The 16,096-nt window shown below is 35.0% G+C and overlaps 1 protein-coding gene across 1 annotated transcript in view; it reads left to right on the plus strand.

Moving 5' to 3' along the window:
• Positions 1 to 13,778, plus strand: part of LOC144448695 (AP-2 complex subunit alpha-2-like) — a 34,268-nt gene extending 20,490 nt beyond the window's left edge. Inside the window, exons 11-25 of the mRNA XM_078138981.1 lie at positions 114 to 210; positions 1,055 to 1,192; positions 2,029 to 2,136; positions 2,580 to 2,654; positions 3,380 to 3,477; positions 4,462 to 4,591; positions 4,877 to 4,978; positions 5,527 to 5,721; positions 6,391 to 6,590; positions 7,139 to 7,302; positions 8,003 to 8,126; positions 8,359 to 8,475; positions 8,887 to 8,956; positions 9,785 to 9,919; positions 10,791 to 13,778. Coding sequence (XP_077995107.1) covers positions 114 to 210; positions 1,055 to 1,192; positions 2,029 to 2,136; positions 2,580 to 2,654; positions 3,380 to 3,477; positions 4,462 to 4,591; positions 4,877 to 4,978; positions 5,527 to 5,721; positions 6,391 to 6,590; positions 7,139 to 7,302; positions 8,003 to 8,126; positions 8,359 to 8,475; positions 8,887 to 8,956; positions 9,785 to 9,919; positions 10,791 to 10,868 — 1,831 coding nt within the window. The 3' untranslated portion in view covers positions 10,869 to 13,778. The remainder of the gene's footprint in view (positions 1 to 113; positions 211 to 1,054; positions 1,193 to 2,028; positions 2,137 to 2,579; positions 2,655 to 3,379; positions 3,478 to 4,461; positions 4,592 to 4,876; positions 4,979 to 5,526; positions 5,722 to 6,390; positions 6,591 to 7,138; positions 7,303 to 8,002; positions 8,127 to 8,358; positions 8,476 to 8,886; positions 8,957 to 9,784; positions 9,920 to 10,790) is intronic.
• The last annotated feature ends 2,318 nt before the right edge of the window (positions 13,779 to 16,096 follow it).

Below are 16,096 nucleotides of genomic sequence, written 5' to 3' on the forward strand. Positions count from 1 at the left end.
ACATAGGTCTGACTTTGTGTGTATTAGAAATCTGGATTAAAATTGTAGATCTTTTTGGTGCAAGAAATAACAATGATTTAATCGCAATTAATTTCTGTGTCTTCATTTCACAGGTATTTGGCATTAGAAAGTATGTGTCTGTTAGCATCATCAGAATTTTCACGAGAAGCCGTCAAGAAACACCAAGAAACTGTGATTACTGCTTTGAAGGTACAGATACTTATTACATATGTAAATGTTAAGTAGAGTATTAATAGTATAGTACCATGCACCAGCCATTTAGAACAAAAAATATGGAATATATACTCTGGTCGTTCTACGTCACGACAGTACATGTCTACGTCATAGGTTTTGCTGTGTTTGATATACGAGTCAAAACATTCAAAATTGTCATTACTTTCCCCAATTTTTCTTTGATATTACTGGTACTGGTATAATTATGTTAATTTGGAATAAGTTTCTTCATTCAGCTGGAAAATACTCGTGACCTAAGGGTTGTTAATACTCATCTAGCAAACTCATAATGACAAGTGCTCCTTAAGTTATTTGTATTTTCTTTGGCTTAATGAAGAAAACTACTGGTGAATAACGTCTAATTATACACTTATTGCCTGGCTATGAGTGCACTAGTAGGTATATATGACCTCAAGGGCTGTTATAATGAAGGAAATACATGTAGTTACTGCATAACAGCACAGTGGCCAATATGACGTCGACTAGTGCCCAAATAAGGCAAGTCAATAAGTGTTTTACAAATGTTCAATGTTAGCATTAAGACCTGAGAATAGAATTTATGATGTGAGTGAGGATGGATAACATCATCCTGATTAATAAGTATGAAACTAAGCACCTAGACAAAGTCTGTAACTATTTGTATAACGGTATCAGATATGTTGACTATTGTATTCTTTGTTGCTCTTACAGACAAAGTTTATGACGGTATCAGATATGTTGACTATTGTATTCTTTGTTGCTCTTACAGACAAAGTTTGTAACTATTTGTATGACGGTATCAGATATGTTGACTGTATTGTATTCATTGTCACTCTTACAGACTGAACGTGATGTAAGTGTACGTCAGCGAGCTGTGGATTTATTGTACGCAATGTGTGATAGAGGTAACGTGGAAGAAATCGTGTCAGAAATGTTATCTTACCTGGAGACGGCGGATTATTCCATCAGAGAAGAAATGGTAAGTTTTACAACCCATAACACCGAAGTAAAGCATTTTCTGTATGTACCACAATCATTTATAGCATCCATATCAAGTACAACCCATAACACCAAAGTAAAGCATTTTCTGTATGTACCTACCACAATCATTTATAACATCCATATCAAGTGTAAAAGTACACTGTTTCATTTGCTAATTGACCACATTAGAAAGGTCACATGCTAGGCTTGTAAATAAACCAATTGAAACAGTATACTTTTACATTTTATATGAATTCTATAAATGAGTGCATCACATAAACTTGATAGAGAAAGTGCTCTACTTGAGTTTTACTTGTTGTATTTACTTTTGATTAGAATATTTGTAAAAAAAATTTGTTTAGCTGTTTTAACCTATTTTTATTGGAGCAATTGAGATAATATAGACATGTACAATATTAATATTTATGTCCAGTTATTAATTCACTTAGGAAAATTTTAATTTCACCATGCCTGATTAATTAGTGGTATAATTTTGATATTCGGTCTAGTGTTTTCTCAGAAAATCACCATCAAATTAACGAAAATGTGCAAAAAAGTAATCAGTTTGGTGTTGTAATTATTTGATAAGTGTTACAGTAGAAATCCTGTGTCAAATTTGCTAGTAATGTTCAATCTGTATGTGTAATGTCATAAAATCTTCCTGAAAAATACATTCGTGATTCACTGTTACCACGGCTCATCTTTTAGCATTTTCTATTTTCAAGTATCCATGCATTGATTGGCCACCTTCAGACACTTTTGCATCCATTGAAATAGCGCCCTCTTGTGGTAACAGCTGCTAGAACCGTTTTGTTTTCTTTCTGTCTTGTGTAGGTTTTAAAGGTTGCAATATTAGCTGAAAAATTTGCATCTGATTATACATGGTATGTTGATACGATACTAAATTTAATCCGCATTGCTGGAGACTATGTCAGTGAAGAGGTATGTTATATTTGGATTACTATTTGAATAGTTATATTTTTTATTCATTTTACCCATTCTCAACTATGAAACATATGGGTATATATGTGTAAATTTGCTGAAAATATGTTCAAATGTGTTAATGGTTTCTTCTCATCAGATGTATAGCCTTTGCAGATTGGAAAAATAGTTTTATATTGTCTTTTTAAGTTGTGTCAGTTTCCACATCCACTATTTCTCACAAGACTTCACAATACATAAAAAAGTTCAGCTCAGCGTGAAAAACTAGGTGGGATCTGGTAACCAGAACCAAACATTTTTATATGCCTCAATAACTGAAGTCAAATGTTTAAATAAAGTAAAAATATTCACCTTTTTTATGTACCTTGTATTTATGAGGTATTATTTAATACTTTAATTTAAAACAAATTCTATTTCTAAATATTGTTATTTATATTTTGTAGGTATGGTACCGTGTAATTCAAATTGTCATCAATAGGGATGATGTACAAGGTTATGCTGCAAAGACAGTATTTGAGGTAAGTTAGCCTTTACCTCATCTTAAGTCTTTATCAAAACTTGTCTTTCAAACACAGCATTATGTCCACAACCCTGTCAATACTAGTTTACTAGTCACTTCAATGAAAAGTTTTTCTGTTTTATGTTATCCCCATACATGTACCACCTTAAGTTAATCAGTTTAACTTTGTTTTGCACCAAAATTTAATTAGTTTACCAAAGCTTTCGCCATGTATCCGTCACGGCTTCGTCATGACGCATGCGTGACTTCAAACAATTGGTGCAATACGAAGTTAAACCCATTAACTTAGACTAAACTTTTGTACAGATGAGCTTTCATCATGTACCTCCTTGGTATTTGAAATCCGCAAAGCAATATGAATGCCAAGCAATAACATTGTGAAAAGAAAAGCGTAATACTTTGAGATAACCAACAAACTGGTTCTGACTAAGTTCAGGGCACGGGATGACTTAATTTAAGCTATCCAACTAACTGGTACTGTCTTAGTACTTGGCAAGGGACTGTAAACAGAATACTGTATGTATACTAAAACAAGTAAATTATTGATTTTAGCACCAATGTATGGATTTAAACTGTACTTGTTATTTGCATACTCTGTCATTTAGATAACATAGTTATGCATCTAGATATAGTATTCATTTTGAACATACAATGTCTATTTGAAGATGTTTAAAGTTTTTTTTTCTGTTCTGTAAACACCATATATTTGTTTTCTCCTTGTAGGCTTTACAAGCTCCAGCTTGTCATGAAAACATGGTAAAAGTTGGTGGTTATATTATGGGAGAGTTTGGTAATCTGATAGCTGGTGATCCAAGATCAAGGTGGGTGGTCTGTCTGTCTGTCTGTCTGTCTGTCTGTCTGTCTGTCTGTCTCAGTGTCTATATCCATGTGTCTGTCTGTCTGTCTGTCTGTCTGTCTGTCTGTCTGTCTGTCTGTCTGTCTGTGTCTGTCACTGTCTATATACCCCATGAGTATGAATGTCTATCTATCTATCTATCTATCTATCTATCTATCTATCTATCTATCTATCTATCTATCTATCTATCTATCTATCTATCTATCTATCTATCTATCTATCTCTGTCTGTCTAGCTACCTGTGTACATGCATGTTTTTCTTAACAAATGTATATGAATGTTGTAGGTGTGGATGTGTATATTTGTGTGCATATTTTTCTGTATCTATTTGTTAGTGTCTTAAATGATGTGTGTGTGTGTGTCAGTGTCTTGAAGATAGGAATGACTAGTGTGTGTGTATGTATATATATGTGCATATGCATTTGTCTCTGAATATATAAACTTACATACAAGTGTCATTAATCTGATTACTTTCATATGTTCAAACAAGGATTCAGTATTGATTCCCCCAAGGTTTATTACTATTAGTGCCATATACATGTAGGTCTGGAGTCCTGCATTAGTGCTATAAACAGTACTATAGTTCTGGAGTCTGGCATTGGTGCTATAAACAATATTATAATATACCTAGTGATAATGCTGTGCCATGATTCGCTAGAATCAGTCACGTGATAGGAAAATAGAATGACTATTTATTATATTATTTATTATTATATTATTATATTATTAGTATTATATTATTATGTTATTTATTATTATATTTTTTTATTATTTATTAATTATTTATTAGTGACTCTGTAAACAATACTATGGACCTGAAGTCTTGCATTGGTGCTATAAACATTTCTGTGGTTCTGGAGTCAATGCACTACCAATTATTTTGGATTAGATTAAATAGATAATGTGTTCTCATCAAATGTCAATACAGTACTGTATTGTTATTTTGCAGTCCTCACATACAGTTTGATCTGCTACATTCCAAGTTTCATCTGTGCAGTGTAACAACACGGGGACTCTTGCTGTCATCATACATCAAATTTATCAACTTGTTTCCAGAAATGAAGGCAGTCATACAAGAAGTAAGTTAAATACAATAACACCAATTTTTGTTAACATAGTGGTGTTAGGGGCATGATAAATAGTTCAATATAGGGTGAAAAAAAAAATTCTTTTAGTTGCTAGGTCACATGCATTTACTATATTGAAATTGTTCCATTTCTCAATTTGATAACATCTTGTAGCACAACTGAACTTCTTAGATTCAGTAGAGTTTGAACTTCTTAGGTTTAGTAGAGCTTGTCTTTTCAATACAGGATAATTTTTTAATCTTGTCTCTCAATGTCTCCATTTCTCCTTAAATCTAGGTTCTCAAAAATGACAACCAGCTACGAAATGCCGATGCTGAATTGCAGCAAAGAGCTGTAGAATATCTCCAGTTGAGTTCTCTTGCATCTCCTGATGTTCTGGTAAGACTCTGTTTATCTTGTCTGTCTGTGTGTGTGTGTGTGTGTGTGTGTGTGTGTGTGTGTGTGTGTGTGTGTGTGTGTGTGTGTGTGTCTGTCTGTCTGTCTGTCTGTCTGTCTGTCTGTCTGTCTCTGTATTGTGTCTGAGTGTGTGCATGTGTCTGTATGTGCATGTGTGTATGTGTGTGTGTGCTGGGTTATTTGTTATATCTCTGCATATGTACATTACTATTATACTGTAACTTTGCAGAATAAATATTGCTCTCGTTACAAGTGTCCATATTATACTTGCAGTAATCTTTGTAACACATAATGCCAAAAAAGTCACTAACATCTGAGTTGGCAAGTGATATCTTCCTCCTTCAGCCATATTTATACATTGTTTCCAGAGACCTTACAAATCTATGTACCATACCAGATGTATATTATATAATACATCTTGCACTCAGAGAAGAGACTGCTAACTCCGTTACCCAGCAACCACATTGACACTTATAATATCATAACTTCAAATTTGGATAACCCAATTGTATGTTTAATTCCTTTTCTAGGCCACTGTTTTGGAAGAAATGCCACCATTTCCTGAAAGGGAATCATCAATCCTAGCTAAATTAAAAAAGAAAAAGGGCACGATTGCTGGAGCTGAGGGTGAAGAAAAAGAATCTAAACCAACTAAACTTACAATAATGAATACAGTTGGAGAAACTAGTTCAGATGTTCCAACAAATCTGATGGCTGCAGAACCAGTGAGTTTTGTTTTATTTTAAATGTGATTTACAGACAGTGTTCTCCCTACTATAGAGAAAACATGGTGCAAACACAATCCTTAAGCTGCCATGCTTGGCAGGTTTTTACCCTGCTTCAAAGGTGTTCTACCATCCTTGAGCTGTAGTAATCTTTGAATGACAAAATCATAATAATACTTTCACATGAAGAGAAATGGATGATCCTCAATGTACATTTGTGTGTGTGTTAAAATAAACATGTCTGAGTTTGTTCCAGTGTTTAAGAAATGCATATCATATGCTGATCACTTTGCATGCCAATATGCAAATTACCATGTTATTTATATGTAAATTAATATGCAAATTAGCTGCAATCCTTGTAATCTATCTTAGGGAGAACACTGATAGATCTAGTAAACCTATTCTGTTGTAAATTAGTTTAACATGTCACTGATACATGACAATTTCTTTTGACACTTGATGTTACTATTCCAACATGTTCCATTGGGAGAACAGTGTTAATGCACTGAAATGGTGTCTGTATATGAAAGATTAATAAATAAGTAACTAAAAAACTATTCTTCACCTTGTTGTAACATCCATAAAAATCCAGAACTTGTTACGAATGCACACCGTACTATTGCCAATGTTCATAAACTTATAAGATTCTTTCACGAATTGCTTTCCCAGAATGCTATAGCATCAGTACAAGCGCCAGTATCAGCTGACTTATTGGGAATTGATACAGGACCATCACCAGCTACTGCACCAGCACCAGCAAGTGCAGGCAGTTTCTTGGTTGATGTGTTTGAAACTGGTAATGTATCTGCTGTGTCTAATCAGACAGAGCCGAGTGGTGATTTGCCTAGTAATGAAGACAACTATAATAGGTGAGGTACTAACATTATAGTAGAAACTACTGTCTAAACCTATCAACCTGCGTTGTTTAGCATAACAAAAATGAAATTACCAACATTATAGTAGAAACTACAATGAGAACTTCAGCCTCAACCAATGAACTAACAAGCACTTTTGCCCTCAACCAATGAGCTGACAGACATTGTATACTTTTGCCCTCATCAACCCATGAGCTCAGCTGACATGTACTTCTCTTCTCAACCAATGAGCAGACATGTCCTCAACCAATGAGCTGGCATGTACTTTTGCCCTCAACCAATGAACTGACATGTACTTTTGCCCTCAACCAATGAACTGACATGTACTTTTGCCCTCAACCAATGGGCTGACATGTACTTTTGATCTCAACCAATGGGCTGACATGTACTTTTGCCCTCAACCAATGAACTGACGTGTAGTTTTGCCCTCAACCAATGAACTGACATGTACATTTGTTTTATTACAAGTCCAAGTGTGCATGTTTTATATGATAATAATTACTGAGATACTTTGCTAACATCTTCCATCATCTTTGTGACAGGTTTATTACAAAGAACAATGGAGTATTGTTTGAGAATGAGCTGCTCCAAATCGGTGTCAAATCAGAATTCCGAATGAGTTTGGGAAGAGTTGCTTTATTTTATGGCAATAAAACAAGTTATCAGTTTATGAATTTTGTACCATCAGTCACGTCAGAAGGCACTGATATCCTTTTTATAGTTTTCATTGAGTATAAACAGTGATATAGTTTGTAGTTTAGTTTTCAGTTTTGATAGCAAGACCATATATTACTGTAACATCACCAGTCAGTAACAACTCACCACCTCTGATGATCATGATTTAAAGGCCCATGTTTCAATCCCAGGTTCTCACATAAGTGTATCTTAAAAGTGTAGCCATATGAGAACAAACGTTTTCTATATCTTTGGCAGACAGCTATATTTTACACTAATTTTTAAAAACTTTTCCTATAGCTGTATGCCATGGCAGACAGCTATATTTTACACTACTGTTTAGTAACCTGACATAGATCTTTTAATACTAAACTGTCTATTGACTTGTTCTGCTGCTGGTAGAGTTGCAGTGTTCAACTGCTGTTAAGTTGCAGTGTACTAAATGCTGGTAGCGTTGCAGTAAATACCAACTACTCATAAAGTTGAATTGCTGGTACAATTGCAGCATACCAACTGTACCATATCAATGATAAATCATCAATTTGTAGCATACTATTATTACTATCACCCTTTCACATTCTCAGGGTCTTTTACAATAGCAGTAAGTAGGTGTGAGTTTTCCATTTGTTTTACCAGATTTCCCCCACCTATGCAAATCTTCCCTCCTCTCTTGCTTGGGCTCCAAAACCTTGTTGAAAACACTAGATATATTCTCCTTAACCACCAAGTACGACTTATGCTTCAAAGTCAACCAGTAACTAATGTAGTAGAGGCTGGTGCCCAAGTACAACAAGTTATCAATGTAGAATGTATTGATACATTTGAAGAGACACCCATTCTCGCCTTGAATTTTACGTAAGTACTTCCTTCTCATACTGACTTTTTACTTTGAGTTAAACAACTTGTTCAAGTTATTTGCACTCAAGAAACTGTCCGTGGAATTGTTTGTTTGTATGATGAATCATAACTCAAGTGTTCTAGTGCTGACAATATATTCACTACTGTGCAGTACCAAAGTGTTCTAGTACCCAAGTGTTCCAAAGCATCAACTTAAATAAATAAATTTTGGTTTCTATTATATTTGTAGGTATTGTAGCATACCACAAAGCATCCAGTTGAAGCTGCCAATCATAGTCAACAAATTCTTTGCGCCGACAGAAATGAATGCACAAGATTTCTTTTCAAGATGGAAGCAACTCAGCAAGTAAGTAGAATTGGATCTACTCTAAATATATATCAGAAAAAAACAAGTGGTTGTATAGTAGAAACAACGTTATTAATGAAGTGATAACCCTTAGTATGCTATGCTCTTTTATGATGGTAAATGACATACGGCCTCACAAGTCTTTTATTCAGCACAACGTACTACTGAGGTCATAAGGTCACTAGTCCATACCATGTGATGTAATCTAAGCCAATCACTGAAGGCTGTATGAAAACAGTATGTAATAAAATGATCAGTACATGGTATTCTAAGGGTTACTGGACCTATGGGGTTATACAATAAATGCTAGAATTATGAAAATCTGGAGAAGTTAATATTTAGAACTTTTGATATGTGTCATATTGTAAAAGATTTAAAAATAATGTGTCTTTGTCTTCATCATCCACTCAGCCCCAGTCAGGAATCTCAGAAGATCTTTAAAGCCCAGCTTGGCATTGATAGAGAAATTAATAAACCCAAGGTAAATATATCGGCATCTGTCTTGAGTGTTACGTGTATGTACAAATCGTGAGTGTTACATGTATGTACAAATCGTGAGTGTTACATGTATGTACAAATCATGAGTGTTACGTGTATGTACAAATCGTGAGTGTTACATGTATGTACAAATCGTGAGTGTTACGTGTATGTACAAATCGTGAGTGTTACGTGTATGTACAAATCGTGAGTGTTACGTGTATGTACAAATCGTGAGTGTTACATGTATGTACAAATCCTGAGTGTTACATGTATGTACAAGTCTTGGGTGTTACGTGTATCTACAAATCGTGAGTGTTACATGTATCTACAAGTCTTGAGTGTTACGTGTATTTACAAGTCTTGAGTGTTACATGTATGTACAAATCCTGAGTGTTACATGTATCTACAAGTCTTGGGTATTAGGTGGATATACAGGTGTTGAGTATTAGGTCATACATAGTTCTTTTCAACCCAAGGAGTGAGGATAGAAATAGTATAATAGTAATGTTTTATAGTCACATGTATAATATTATGTACTATGAAATTTGTAGTGGGTTTGTGAAACTCAAATGAGACTCCCTAGCATGTATACCTACTAGGGTATGAAAGGGAACAAAGCAGAAGAGTGGACTGACTGCAATAGAAATTGTAGTAAAGTTACATGTACACATACATATACATTTGTAGTCAAGCTAGGGAGTTACGAGGAGACATACACTTGTGTATTCAAGCTAGGGAGTTACAATTGTGTTTATGTGAGGGATAGCAATAGCCTTAGGTTAATACCCCTTAGCATTATCTGTTTTTCACTTGTCTCTCTGTCTTTTAGATAACTGGCTTTGGGCTGAGTTTATTAGAAGGAGTTGATCCTAATCCTGATAACTATGTAGGTGCTGGAATTATTCACGCAAAATCTGGACAGATAGGGTGTCTTATGCGCCTTGAACCAAACCTCCAAGCACAGGTGAGTCTTCCATATAACTTAAATATCAATTCAGAGATATTGCTAATGTAGCTGTAATATTGGTCAGGACTAGTTTAAACCTCAATCAAAGCATCTCACAGGGTAAAAAAGACTTCAGTCTTTGTAAATATGTGGAAATACTTATGCTTGTCATTTATCCGGATACAAACTTTCTTGTCTGGTCAAGTGTTTTACCCAAATACAAATGACACTTTTTACTTTTAGCACAGCTGAACTAAGAAAGTTCAGTAATGCTATAGGTATGGAGAAGTGTGTGTGTGTGTGTGTGTGTGTGTGTGTGTGTGTGTGTGTGTGTGTGTGTGTGTGTGTGTGTGTGTGTGTGTGTGTGTGTGTGTGTGTGTGTGTGTGTGTGTGTGTGTGTGTGTGTGTGTGTGTGTGCGCGCACGCGCGCGCGTGCGTGCGTGCGTGCGTGCGTGCGTGCGTGCGTGTGGATGTGGATGTCATCAGATTGATTTTCTTGGTATCTGGTGGGACTTCATTTAGGGTGTGTAGATAAAAAATTATTCAAATGAAGTTATGTCCAAGAAAGTGTTCTTCCTTCAAATTTGTGCGTGTAGGATGTGTTATAATGTTATATAATTATGGGGCAATGTTCATTTACACAACCTATTAATGCAATTAGTGCTAAAAATAAGACTAATAAAATGTGGTCTTTTTTTCTTGATGGGGATTTTACTAAAAGTTGAAATGAAAAGGATCGCAGCACAGGTGATCAATGATTTTTGTCAAAAAATATGATTCTTGGTTAAAAATGACTGAAATTTTGTTGGGTCATTGCAGCCAGGGTGAGCACATTGTAAGTGTTAGCATAGTTATTGACTGGAATCCTCATTTCTTTTTCATTATACAGATGTACCGACTTACATTGAGGACAAGCAGAGAGGCAGTGTCCAACAAACTTTGTGAACTTATGTCTACTCAATTTTAAGTCTTTTTAATGTCATCAAGTCCAAGAATTTAGCATCACATTGTCAAGTACCCTCTCATTTCATCCTAGATTGTATGAATTACTATTGTAGATTAAGCCATGATTAGGAAAATCTGAGTATCTCTGATCAAAATTAGATTTTGTAGACTTGTGGATTATTAGTTATTTACATTGTTGCAATGTAATACTTGCTTGTATTCAGCTCTGCTTGACATTGTCTTCTTTACCCGTACCAAATAATCTACCCAGTGTATCAACATGGATCACTCACCAACTCATTAACCCTCTCCTTCCTCCCCTTCCCATTCTCCCTTTCTCCTCTCCTCCCTCCTCTAACCTCTCATTCCATTTCATTTCAAGTTTTGTTTCAGTTTCTTGATAGAAAAATATAAGAAAAGTGTAAGTTCTCTCAAAACAAAATCAGAAAACAATTTTATTTTATTTTATTATGTAGACATTGAGATTTATGTAGAGATTATCGCAGTAATATGTGGGTAGTATACCTTACCCAATAGCTGTGTTTTATTTGAAAGACCTCCTTAATTCAAGTCTACCCAATCCATGGCAATACACTACCATTCACTTTGAAATGAATGAATCTAAGTAAAAAGACTATTTTTGTAGAAATATGTAATAGTGTGGTATCCACATGGTGCATTGTGAAATTCACATGGGTATATAGTGATATCCATGTGGTATATTATGAAATTCACATGGGTATATGGTGGTATCCACATGGTACATTGTGAAGTTCACATGGGTATATGGTGGCATCCACATGGTACATTGTGAAGTTCACATGGGTATTACCATATGTTGTGACATTCACATGGTACATAGCAATGTCCACATGGGTATGCAGTGACATCCACATAGTACACTATGATTTCCACATAAGTTCACAATGAAATCAAACAGTTTTATGAGGGTGAAGCAATAGCCAGATTGCTTTAAAATGACATCCATATGGTGTATAGTGAAATTCACACTGGGTATCTAATTCACACAGTCATAAAATGAGAATGCATGTGCATACACAATGACTTATTGCATACTTGGTCAATTTTAATACTTGGCAAATGTAAGTTAAATGCTGTACGTATGGTGATGTTAAGTGTACAAAGTCTGTTTGTAGAATTAGTAGAGAGAGAGCCTAGTAGTAGAAATTAAGCTTGGGTTTTGGATATTATAGATTCCCAAACTATGACGACCCTTTGAACAAAGTAAATACAGATGGAAATGTGAATGTTAATCATAACAAGTGACCAAAAGAAGCTGAGCAATATAAATCTGAATTAATGTGTAGTTGATGTATAAAGTTTATATTATACAACATTACAAAAGATTGGAGTAAGTCCAGCAAAGATTTGAGATTGGGTAGATTTTAGATTATATAAATGCCAGGAAAGAAGACTGGTTTTCTTTTGTTTTGCTATACTTGGAGATGTGACTGTTACAGTGGACTCATAGATCATGTAAAAAAACAACAACACACACACCAACACAATATCAACACAGGTCTAATGTAAGTAATATGCTCTCATACAGCAAACTCTATTACCAAAATCTTATGTATTATTATTAACCAAAAAATTAATGAATGTTTTTTTAAGGATATCCTGTCTACTATTATAAGCTGTATATTGCATGATTAGTAAGGTATTATAGGAGTATCTGGGTGAAGTGGGTTTTCTTGCACCTCTTCTTCAGTCTCATTCTGTCATAGACTTAGTGGTACTTTAGTTGTAGTCAAGAACTGTGAAGACATGTGTTGTGTCAGTACTTTGATTGTATTCTTTCAAAACTCTTATACCCCTTACAAGTCTTTTGATTTAATTGGAAGTACGCTAATGTGAAGTCCTTCCTTATCCTGACAGTTATTTCTATAATTTGCTGTACTATAAACCATTTGAGGGATGTAGGTTTGTGACTATAACAGGTACTTGGCTAGGGACTAATATTTAGGAAGCAGTGCTAGATCTTACTTTTTGTTTTACTCCTTGCATTGTTAACACAATTAGTTATATACAATAGGCCTTTCCACAATTTGCCATGGTGGTGCTCTACTTTCTGTCTGTGTGTACCTTGGGTTATACATGGTATAGGTTACTCGGTTAATCATAGAGCACTGCTGCTGCTGCTTTCCTTGTGTGAACAATAAGAAAAATACATCCCTGATTTACACTTCTACAGAATACAAGGAACAAAGCTCTTAAGAATTGATACTATGAGGTGATGATACCCCCAATTTGAGTGACGGTGCTGTATTCTCAATTTCCTGTTTGCAGTACAGGATCACAATGTGGTATCTGTTGCTTTATTACCACGAATAGTAACACCAAACCATGTCTCTGTGTCAGATGTGCTCATCAACAATTTAGACTTTATTTCCAATTAAACAAATAGCATAATATGCAGGGACTGAAACAAAAGCAATTACACTCTGGAATGTAGTATTTCCTATGAATGAATGCTCCTTGTTCTGTATACTGTACAGTATATTTCAAATAATGCACATTTCACCACTTACGAGTCTCACAATGCTACTGTAATCAGCGTCACAACCATAGCAAAAGTTAGTCTACACAGTTATATTACTAGTATTATGTGAACTTTACCAATAGATCTTGCATTTCAGATATGAACTTCTTTTCATAATATTTTACATTTAATGAATTGTATTTAGTCATTCTATAACTTTTTATTTTCACAGTGGATTGACGGTATTTGAGTAAAACTTTGGTGTGGCAATGTGCATGTGATTGGTGGATATTTTGTAGAACTGTATCTGTTTAGAGTTAATGCGGAGCAGTGGCATTGTACAATTGTAAACACTGTGAAAGAATAAACAAAATCAAAGTAATATGTTTGTGTGTATTCAAATAAATAACGAAGGTGATAAATAAACATATGCTATAAATATGAAATGACTCGGCTTTGTGGAAAAATCAGATATTGCATGTCTGAGATATGATGTATTACGGACAGACAGACAGACAGACAGATAGATAGATAGATAGATGAACGGACGGACATAGCCCATTGTAGTAGTCTCACCTTCAGTGACTATTAACAAGTCTTATAGATCGTTATACTGTGTGTCACTTTGTCAGAGACTAACAAATCTCAGACCGTTATACTGTGTGTCACTTTACCTTAAGTTAAAAGAATGGTGTTAGCAATGATCACAGACACATCATAATTATTCAATCACTATAGCAACCATTTTATTTCAGTATTGTATGACATTGATTACATTTATAAATAATCTACATTAACTACTACAATTACAAGAGTCCAATCTATTTTCTCCATACTCTAGTCACTAATAAAAACAACGTTCAAAATAGTCTTAAGATGTTATGTGTTGCGGTAATTTCAATCACACTGCAATCAAATATAGTTACATGTATGTGATAAAATATAGTAAAATGACCATGATGCCACCCTTTAAATGGTGATTTGTACCAATCCCATTGGCTATCCACCTTATCATTACATCATAAATATATAACAAGTTCTTGCCAAAGTCTTCAAGTAAAAGTAGTTGACATTATCACCATGACAACAAACATTCTCATCACCCATAAGGAGCAATTACCTATTTATTAGTCTAAGAGTGATTTCTAATCTACATAATGACCTCTATTTGAACTTGTAATATATCACTAATTCACAACAGGACCTAAATGTTTTCATCTTTACAATGCAGATTTGTAGAGTAGTACAGTGTGATTAGGAGAGAGTGACATGCTGTAATATTATAGTCTACACAGCACAGAATTACGATTATACCATGCACAAGCCAAGCTGAACAAAAAATATGATCTATTGGAATATATGCTTTGGTTGTTCTATGTCATGACAACACGCGTCTATGTCACAACAACACGTGTCTATGTCACAACAACACGTGTCTATGTCATGACAACATGTGTCTACATCACTGGTTCTGTTGTGTTCAAAATATGAGTCAAAATGCTTAAAAAATCTTTAATGGCAATGGTATAAGTATATTATTTCCCCAATGATTTTTGTCATTCAGCCGGAAAATACTTGTGACCTAAGGGTTGTCACTACTCATCTAGTGACTTGTAGGGACAAAGACATTTTAGGTCACTCATATTTTTCTTGGCTGAACAAGGAGCATCTCACAGTATCACCCATCATACATATCTCTTGTAGCATCTCACAGTATTACCCACCATACATGATATATCTTGTAGCATCTCACAGTATTACCCACCATACATGATATATCTTGTAGCATCTCACAGTATTACCCACCATACACAATATTTCTTGTAGCATCTCACAGTATCACCCACCATACATGATATCTCTTGTAGCATCTCACAGTATCACCCACCATACATGATGTCGCTTGTAGCATCTCACAGTATTACCCACCATACACAATATCTCTTGTAGCATCTCACAGTATCACCCATACATGATATCTCTTGTAGCATCTCACAGTATCACCCACCATACATGATATCCTTGTAGCATCTCACAATATCACCCACCATACATGATATCTCTTGTAGTATCTCACAGTATCACCCACCATACATAATATCTCTTGTAGTATCTCACAGTATCACCCACCATACATAATATCTATTATAGCATCTCACAGTATCACCCACCATACACAATATCTCTTGTAGCATCTCACAGTATCACCCATACATGATATCTCTTGTAGCATCTCACAGTATCACCCACCATACATGATATCGCTTGTAGCATCTCACAATATCACCCACCATACATGATATCTCTTGTAGCATCTCACAATATCACCCACCATACATAATATCTCTTGTAGTATCTCACAGTATCACCCACCATACATAATATCTCTTGTAGCATCTCACAGTATCACCCATACATGATATCTCTTGTAGTATCTCACAGTATCGCCCACCATACATAATATCTCTTGTAGTATCTCACAGTATCACCCACCATACATGATATCTCTTGTAGCATCTCACAGTATCACCCACCATACATATCTCTTGTAGCATCTCACAGTATCACCCACCATACATGATATCTCTCGTAGCATCTCACAGTATCACCCACCATACATGATATATCTTGTAGCATCTCACAGTATTACCCACCATACATGATATATCTTGTAGCATCTCACAATATTACCCACCATACACAATATTTCTTGTAGCATCTCACAGTATCACCCACCATACATGATA

The sequence above is a fragment of the Glandiceps talaboti genome, chromosome 17, assembly GCF_964340395.1.
Source record: "Glandiceps talaboti chromosome 17, keGlaTala1.1, whole genome shotgun sequence".
NCBI classification, from domain to species: Eukaryota; Metazoa; Hemichordata; class Enteropneusta; family Spengelidae; genus Glandiceps; species Glandiceps talaboti.